We start from the raw sequence: 8,773 nt of genomic DNA, 5'->3' as shown, positions 1-8,773 counted from the left end.
TATCCTAACAAACCATACATCAATGGAAAGCTTATTTATTCAGCTTTCAGATTATGTATAAATCTCAATTTCTAAAAAATGTACCCTTTTATGACTGGTTTTGTGCTCCAGGGTCACATATGTCAGTCAGCGCGATCGTTTTGTTTTCATCAGCATGGGTTTGAAAATCATATTTTACTGGTTCAAACTCATGCCATACAGAATTCGCTATGATTATTCATAAAGCTGGAATGCTGCGCTTTGCAACGATATATCCTACAACTTGTGGTGAGAAGCAGCAGCAGTCGTCCAGAAGTGAGCAGAGAAAAAGGTACTTCTCTCAGGAAACGTACAAATAAAGATCCTTTTAGATGCTTAATTACTATTTGAAGCATTTGGATCACTAGAAGAAGGCTTAATGAACTCATTTTTGTGAAAACCTCAAATTCGACCAAAAACGAAATTTTTTGTCAAAAAAACTTTTGTCTGTAGCTCAATATTAGACCGTACGCATTCACACTCATTTTGCCAGCACGGGTCACAAATATATAAACAAAATATGGCATCTTACAGTTCCACAAAAAGCTGTGAGTGGCTGCACAAGCAAACTTGACTGTGCTAATCATGAAGATATACAGTAACTCTGTGCAAGCATGGCTGCTGGTTTAAGCTGGTCCTTAGCTGGTCCTAAGCAACTAGCTCCTGCTCAGGACCAGCTTAGGACCATCATATGACCAGCTTAAACCAGCAGCCATGCTTCAAAACATACCTAACCAGCATATACTGTTTTTTTTCAACAGGGATTCTTTCCAATCAAATGCGCTGAAACATGGCATATTCTTTTACAGTCGTGTTCTCATTATAATTTTATGTAGCCTATTAGGGCTGTCAAAAAAAAATTCGAATTTCAAATATTCGTCGAATTTAAAATAAAAATCCACATTCGAATTCAAAAACGTTGCATTTGAATTTTAGGTGTGCGTTAAGGAGGCAGCTTATCAGCGGCGCACGAGATGCGACGACGATGTAATTGTCGTTGCATTATAATGTGTTTGTGAGTCTATCCAGTTGAAGCCACTAGATGCGGCGTTGCTGCGATGTTCATTACAAATATAGCGGAAAAGAGAACACCAACGCAGAGAAAATCTTGTTTACATCAAAACTGAAACCAAACCGTTCACACAGAACACATATTTTACACATTTTCTAGAGGGACATCTATCACCGTTGCACTCGCATCTCGCACAAAAGAGCCGCATGTTTAGAAAGCCATGTAAAATTAATGCAAGTTTAACTTAGAAAAAAACATATCTCGAGACTTTATGGCTGTTTTTCCCCATCCCACTGCATCTCATGTTTTTAAATGATAAATATACTCTGTGTGATTGGCTTTCAGCCCTTTGTATTAAACTATGCATACATACATGATGCTTTTTTGTTTATAGTTGTTTAAGCAACTTAATTATAATTGGTTTATAAACATTATTTTAAACATTATGCACTTTTTTTTCGCAGATAGTCATGTTATCTTATGCTTTGAATGATGCGCCCTCTTGTGTCCTCAGAAGAGAAGCCAAAAGCTTTTCTTCACCCTACACTCTTAAAAATAAAGGTGCTTCACGATGCCATAGAAGAACCTTTTTGTCTAAATGGTTCCATAAAGAACCTTTAACATCTGAAGAACCTTTCTGTTTCACAAAAGGTTCTTTGTGGCAAAAGAAGGTTCTTCAGATTATAAAAAGGTAAGAAAGAGATGGTTATTTAAAGAACCTTTGACTGAATGGTTCTTTGTGGAACCAAAAATGGTTCTTCTATGGCATCGCTTGAAGAACCTTTTGAAGCACCTTTATTTTTAAGAGTGTAACTGAAATTATGCATTTTAAATACGAATATAATTCGAATTTTGATAATATTTAAGTACAAAATTCGAATGTAGTTTTTCAGCCATTTTGACAGCCCTATAGCCTATATGACAGATTTGTTCTGCACATGTTGCCCTTAATAGTACCTTCCTTTTTAAAGCGATTCAAGCACTTCAAAACCATTATGGCCATACGCTTTTTAAGTGTCTCAGCAGGGGTGGGGTAATCCACGAGAGTATCGCCGTTCTCCATGAGAATACCTTGGGTGATGTATCGCGGTTTTTCGGTTCGGTTTAAATACCGTTACACCTCTAATATATGTGTGTGTGTGCATTTTTTTATTTATTTTTTTATGTGGCATTACAGTGTTATCGACCATATGGTGCTATCAAAACATTTCTCTGTTTCTTTGAGCATCCCAACCAATTGGACGCAACAAAGCTCAACCAATGCTGTGAGTCTGTGATGAGACTATCAGTCTAACTAACCAATAGGAGACAGAGGAGTGTTCGAGAGACATGTTTGAAATAATTATTTTTGCATTTCTGTTTGGTGATGCTAATGAAAAAAAAAAACTTTGAGAGGATAGGAACAAATTCTAGTTTTAAATGGGATTTCAATTACATTGATGAGTTTCTTATGTACTATTCAACACTTTCTCATTCTAGGCAAGGCCTAATTTCCATATTACTCTCAGAAAAGCATGAAATTTAGTTTATCTGTGGTGTTGTAGACTAGTTCTTAAAAGGGCCTTTTCAGCAGTTTTGTTTGGTGTAATTTCAGTTCCGGCTGTCTTGAGTTATTTAGCCATTTCTCTTTGTCTGATAATATTAAGCTTAGTTCTATGTCTCAACAATGTTATCCTGGTCTTGAGACCTTTCCAGCAGCAATATGAACCTTCTCTCTGGTTTAATTTGCTTCAAAAACCCCCAGGTCTCTGGAGGAATATCTTCAGCACAATATGTTCAGCCTTGTGCTGCTGCTTCTGTGATATACAGGTAGTTCCTCCTAGGGACCCATAATACTGGTCATCATTTTCCTTTAACATCATAGTCTTGTGACATTACTGACTTCTTCACACCAACATAAACCACACTATCGGCATTATGCCTTGTTATATATCAAGTTATGGAACTGCATTCGTTTGATAGCTTAGGTCTGAAAGATGATTTTGCTGTTATCAGCAAAGAGAGTGAATCTTTATATATATATATATATATATATATATATATATATATATAAAAAAACAGTTGAGCCACAGGGCAAAGATAGCACAGTTTGTCTGTATGAATGTTAGTGTATGCGTTAGTATGTTTAGCTGGGGGAAAGCTATCAGTAATATTTCCTCCATTTGCTGTTTGACAGTAAATTGGCTACTCCAACGCTAGCACGCACCGCAAAACAAGAAAACTTTCCACATTAGTGTTAGCAAGATAACCATACTAACAAAAGCACATATACTAACATTCATACAGACAAGCTATGCTATCTTTGCTCTGTTAAACACTGTAGTAAAATGAATGGGTGGGGTGAGCAGTAGCTCATTAGCATTTAAAGAGACATGCACCAAAACAGAGCTGGTTTTGACAAGGTAAAAGGGTGATTTTTTCACAACCGCTGAGGACTTTTAACCAAAAAATGTTACAGACATTTCAGAAATACCCTAAAGAAACATTGAACAACTTGTGTGAAATGGGCATACGATGTCACCTTTAAACCTTTATCAGCCAATTCCGATAACGTTCCAATAATATCGTACATCCTTACTATTTATGCTCCCTGTGTTTATTCAGGTCTTAAGTGCTTTGTGTCCTAACACTTGTCAAGGTTGCTCATACAAGATGTAGTTAATGTAGTTCAGTGTCATGAATCAAGATGTTGTTTCTTGATATTGATATTTCAAGCAGAATAATAAAAATAACGGTCACTAAACCGATCAAAAAGAGGACACTACATCCTATTTCAATTATAGGCATATTAAATACAGGTTAAATACTTTGTTCCCACTATTAAATACATGTTAGGCAATTTTCAACTTTTTGGATTATTATTATTATTTTAAAGATCATTATTTTGTGTATTTGGTGTAACAGAATATGTTCAGGGATCTTATCTATTCACGAACAGCTTGTAACACCCCAAAGAGAAAGGAAAACTTGAAATCGCATCATATGACCCCTTTAAATAAATGCCTCCCCTAGTAAAAAAAAAATCCATAATTTATTTAAAATACATTTATTTCATACTAATTATACTTCAAATCCATTAACATTTGGCATATCACTTAAGACTTACTGATATAAAATTATAATTTAACTTTATTTGGAGTATTTCTTTATTGCACAATGCACATTTCTTAATAGTATGCCTAAAATGTGTTTGATCTTTGTATAATATCAGTCTTTAAATGCCAGATATTTAAAGTGTACCTGAAGTATACTTGCAATAGTTCTACTTTAGCACAATCAAATATACTTAAGTATATCTTTAGTTGGACCTCGGCACTACTTCCGCACAATTAAAGTGGATTAAGCACAAAATTATTTGTTCCAGTTTAGCAGACTTTAAATATACCAGTTTAGTATACCAAAAGTACAATTGCAGGGTATTTTTATTAAGCACTTAAATATGGCATTTTTTGGGAAAAGACAAAGGTGGGAAAAGTTACTTTAAATAGCCGTTGCCAACAAGGCATTCTTTCTTTCTTTCTTTCTTTTTTTAACAGATCAAGACAATATATATATATATATATATAAAAAACACTTGTGTCACATCCTTGGCCCCTTAGTCATGTTTCAGCCAAAATGCATTTGTAGAATACAAGTTCACAGAATTGAGAATATGAATATAGTTTTGCAAGGCTGCAGTCGAGCTACCCAGCAAGAACTAAGGCACAGACAGCTCTCAGATGCAACTTTTAATGTTTGTCTGAGATGCAAACGCCTGGGAATCCAAAGTGCCCAGTCAGGAGACTTAATTCAAGGGTAGCCCGACAAGCTGACAGAAAAACAAAATCTTCCCTCTCTGATATGTGTTACATAATACATCACACAGACACGCAGAATCCTCCTGGCACAGTTTAAAACTTTGAATACTGTTGTGCTCAATGTCAAATGAAGGATTTATGATTTTGCAGTTTGCATGCTTCTCCTAAAAGCACTAACAATCAATGCATGCAGCCTTTTAATAACGTATTGAAGAAAACTTAAGGATTTAACTAAGCTGTAACTGAAAATAGACAACTTTTTAAGACCAAATAAGAAACAGAAAAATGTAGATGTATGTCAAATTTGAGAAAGAACCCTAAACCATGACCTAGATAGCTTTCAAAGGATTTTCGGGATGTGCTCGAAGCCGAATACCTTAATCTGAAAGGCATGGATAATGACTTCTAAACAAATAACGAATTTTAATGAATAATATTTAAAAAATATGCAGTATATGAAGTCACTCCTTGAGCTTGCTGGAAAGCAGGTGAGCCAAGTGACAGCACGATATTTTAGAAATAGTGAATAGAGAATGTGTAAAGTCAATCAGTGTGAACTCTATGAGTGAAAATGAGCAAAAAGCCCCATTGCGGTTTCTGAAGTGTGTGAATTTGTCATGGCAACCAGATACATTTCACACTGATTTTCTACAAGGGCTGAGCTGAAATGTTGGCTAGAAGCACATAGATATGTAAGTGAAGCCTCATTCACTGATGTGTACATATTAGGACATTCTCAGAGCTAATTCACACAGTTGTACAGTACAGCAGCTGCCATCGAATCTGTTTAAACTGGCAGATCACTCGACCACTGAACGAGTCTGGAGCAAATGTGTTTTGTGTAACATGCATGCATTAAATTATGAGGAATGAGAGATTGGTGCTTTGTCTGTGTATTGCACATGGGTTCAAGCTATTTTTCTCAATGGCTTTCAAAAAGTGGTGGAGAAAAGTCTATCCAACACACAAATTACGTTTGCAGATATTCTATGATAAAAAAAGAACAAATGTATGGATTATTAAATAATTGCTACAGATACAGATCCAAGTACAAATACTGGCTTTGCTTCACACCCTTAATAATTATGCTTGAGATTCCAGTTTGTCCTTTAGGTCACACTTTAGTTTAGGGACCAATTCTCACTATTAACTTTAATAGTTAATAGGGTGAGTTTAGAGGGCAAACTAGTTGTTAAGTTTAGGTATGGTGTGGATTAAGGGATCTAGAATATGGTCATGCATTATTATGTGCTTTATAAGTACTAATAAACAGCCAATATGCTACTAATACAAGCAGCTAGTTAATAGTGAGAATTGGTCCTTAAACGAAAGTGTTACCATGCTTTGCATAATTACAAATATACTATGTTTTGACCAAATTCTAAGGCATACTTTGCTGAGTAGGCAATAATAATGGATGAGCTTAGAGAAACACAGGGCATTTTTATGCATATTTACATATATTTTGATGCTTTGTAACATTCTAACATCAAAGTCTCTGGCATCAGTTGTGGGTTGAGACTTTTGTGTGTCTCATGAGGAACCCTGTTTGTGTGGTGCAAGCAGTCGCTGCCTAGGTATATTATTCCCAATCAACCATTTATGAGATCGTATTTCAGTTAGGATGCTGCCTTGGAAAGCAGATACCTAGACAATACAACAGCTCGCTCGATTTGAAGATGTTGGAGACTGCTGCAGAGTGATGCTAACAGCGCATTGATCGCTTAACTTAAAGATCAATTAGGACACTCACCAAACACAGTTCTGGCGGGGACAGATTCCCTGTTTAGCCAGAAGGATACCTGGGACAGGATCACGGTCATGATACACGGCAAATATGTCTGGATGACAAAGTAACCAATCTTCCTCTTGAGGTGGAATTGTGTTTTCATCACAACATACTCTCCTGGAAGTGAAAGAGAAAGAGATCTTTGAAGGAAGCCATATATACATTAATTAATGAGTATTATGAAAATTAATTCAATCATGCAACCTAACCCGCACGTACGACAACAGCAGCACAGAATGAGAAAGTCTACTTCAGACAGACAGACTTGACTTCTCAAGCTACTTTGTGTCTTCTACAACAATATCTCCATTTAGGGACTTTTCTCAGCAAATACTGATATGCAAGATTAATTATAATGAATCTGAATGGATATCATGTAGTTATTTCATTCACTATTTCTTTACCCTAATGCATACAATAATGCTTATGCAGTATGTGTTTATTATTATGCCAAATCATTATTCCTTAATCACTGCACTGCATATTTTTTGTTTTCTCATGGATTGTCCATATCCACGTGTATAGAAAACATAATGGTGTTTATGCACTTTATGTCTGATGCTGCTATTTTGCACCTGAATTTCCCACATGGGAACAAATAACCATATAGAGCTCATATGTTGCAGCGTATGTGTTTTCATCTGGAAGATGTGATATTTAGAGCATTTGCTCATGTGCAAAACACTATAAAATCATTCCTAGTTGATATTAGAACTATTCAGGAGATGTTCATGATTTTAGAGTGTATGATGTTTATCAGATGGTTTATATGCAAATATGGTGCTTTAAATAGAACATGCTCTTTCCAGATGATGCTCTTTTTCACATTTCTCTATTGTGCTTACTAAGATGCAAAGTAGAATTCGTGTTGTAGTCTAAATTAGCTTTCGGCAAACTGGCATTTTTTCTTTAATAAAAAAATCTTTCATCACAAATTATATTAACATACTAACAAATCTGAGAGAATAGTACACTACCACAATGCATTTCTTGCCCCAGTGAAGAGCAAACCGTCAGTCGGTCAAAATATTGTAACTGACTGATCGATAATGACAAGGTATTCACCGTCTGACAACTAAATCCACCAAATCATATGTGACCCTGCAGCACAAAAGCAGTCTTAAGTCGCTGGGGTATATTTGTAGCAATAGCCAAAAATACATTGTATGGGTCAAAATTATAGATTTTTCTTTTATGCCAAAAATCATTAGGATATTATGTAAAGATCATCTTCCATGAAGATATTTTGTAAATTTCCTACTGTAAATATATTAAAATGTAATTTTTGATTAGTAATATGCATTGCTAAGAACTTAATTTGGACAACTTTAAAGATGATTTTCTCAATATTTCGATTTTTTTGCACCCTCAGATTCCAGCTTTTCATATAGTTGTATCTCGGCCAAATATTGTCCTATCCTAACAAACCATACATCAATGGAAAGCTTATTTATTCAGCTTTCAGCTGATGCATAAATCTCAATTTCGAGAAATTGACCCTTAAGACTGGTTTTGTGCTCCAGGGTCACATATTATTGAAAAAGGAGGTAGTCCAATGAACCCACTTTGGACCCTTTTGTTAGCTGTATCAATTGGCCAATAAAAGAGGGACCAGAATAATAATTTGCATATCCACAAGGGAAATTATAAAATCCGGAGCAAGCTACTTTGGCTAAACTTGCTAAAACATAACCATAGGCTTCGTTTCTAAACATCACAGGGTCAAAACACACACCAGTGCTGGACTGCACCACACCCGAGTCGACCGTCTGTCCCATCAAGTCATACTGGTTGAGACGGGAGCCATCATCAGCCACGACCACAGACTGTGCCGCCCCTCGCGTCCAAACATATACCACTTCAGCCCTCGTGTAGGCATCTGATGCAAACAAACAAAACATAAAATCAACTGTCTGAAGTCAAAAAGTCACTTGTCAGAGCTTGCTGGGGTCATATACTGCAGTGGATTCTCAAGCGCAGCGGAGACGCAGCAGACGCTGAAATATTTAGAGCCTCGTGGATTTGAGTCACAAGCTTGTTTTTTATTCATGTGTCTTCCCCCCCTCACTCTTCCTCCAGCGCAGACGCATCTGTTCTTTCTCTGCGAGGATTAGTTGGGTCGGGGTAGAGCTCGCTAAATCCGTTCGGCTGGCTGGG

The 8,773-nt window shown here is 36.2% G+C and overlaps 1 protein-coding gene across 3 annotated transcripts in view; it reads right to left on the bottom strand.

Annotated features, from left to right (window-relative positions):
- Window positions 1-8,773, bottom strand: part of LOC107692989 (gamma-aminobutyric acid receptor subunit alpha-1-like) — a 27,538-nt gene that overhangs the window by 5,753 nt on the left and 13,012 nt on the right. For all 3 annotated transcript variants that reach the window (XM_016492224.1, XM_016492226.1, XM_016492225.1), the window contains exons 7-8: window positions 8,352-8,495; window positions 6,581-6,733 (exon numbers count right to left, since the gene is read on the bottom strand). In XM_016492224.1, the coding sequence (XP_016347710.1) occupies window positions 6,581-6,733; window positions 8,352-8,495 (297 nt within the window). The remainder of the gene's footprint in view (window positions 1-6,580; window positions 6,734-8,351; window positions 8,496-8,773) is intronic.

The sequence above is a fragment of the Sinocyclocheilus anshuiensis genome, unplaced genomic scaffold (assembly GCF_001515605.1).
Source record: "Sinocyclocheilus anshuiensis isolate Anshui unplaced genomic scaffold, SAMN03320099.WGS_v1.1 scaffold658, whole genome shotgun sequence".
In the NCBI taxonomy this organism is placed as follows: domain Eukaryota; kingdom Metazoa; phylum Chordata; class Actinopteri; order Cypriniformes; family Cyprinidae; genus Sinocyclocheilus; species Sinocyclocheilus anshuiensis.
This window is presented reverse-complemented; position numbering and strand designations above follow the sequence as displayed.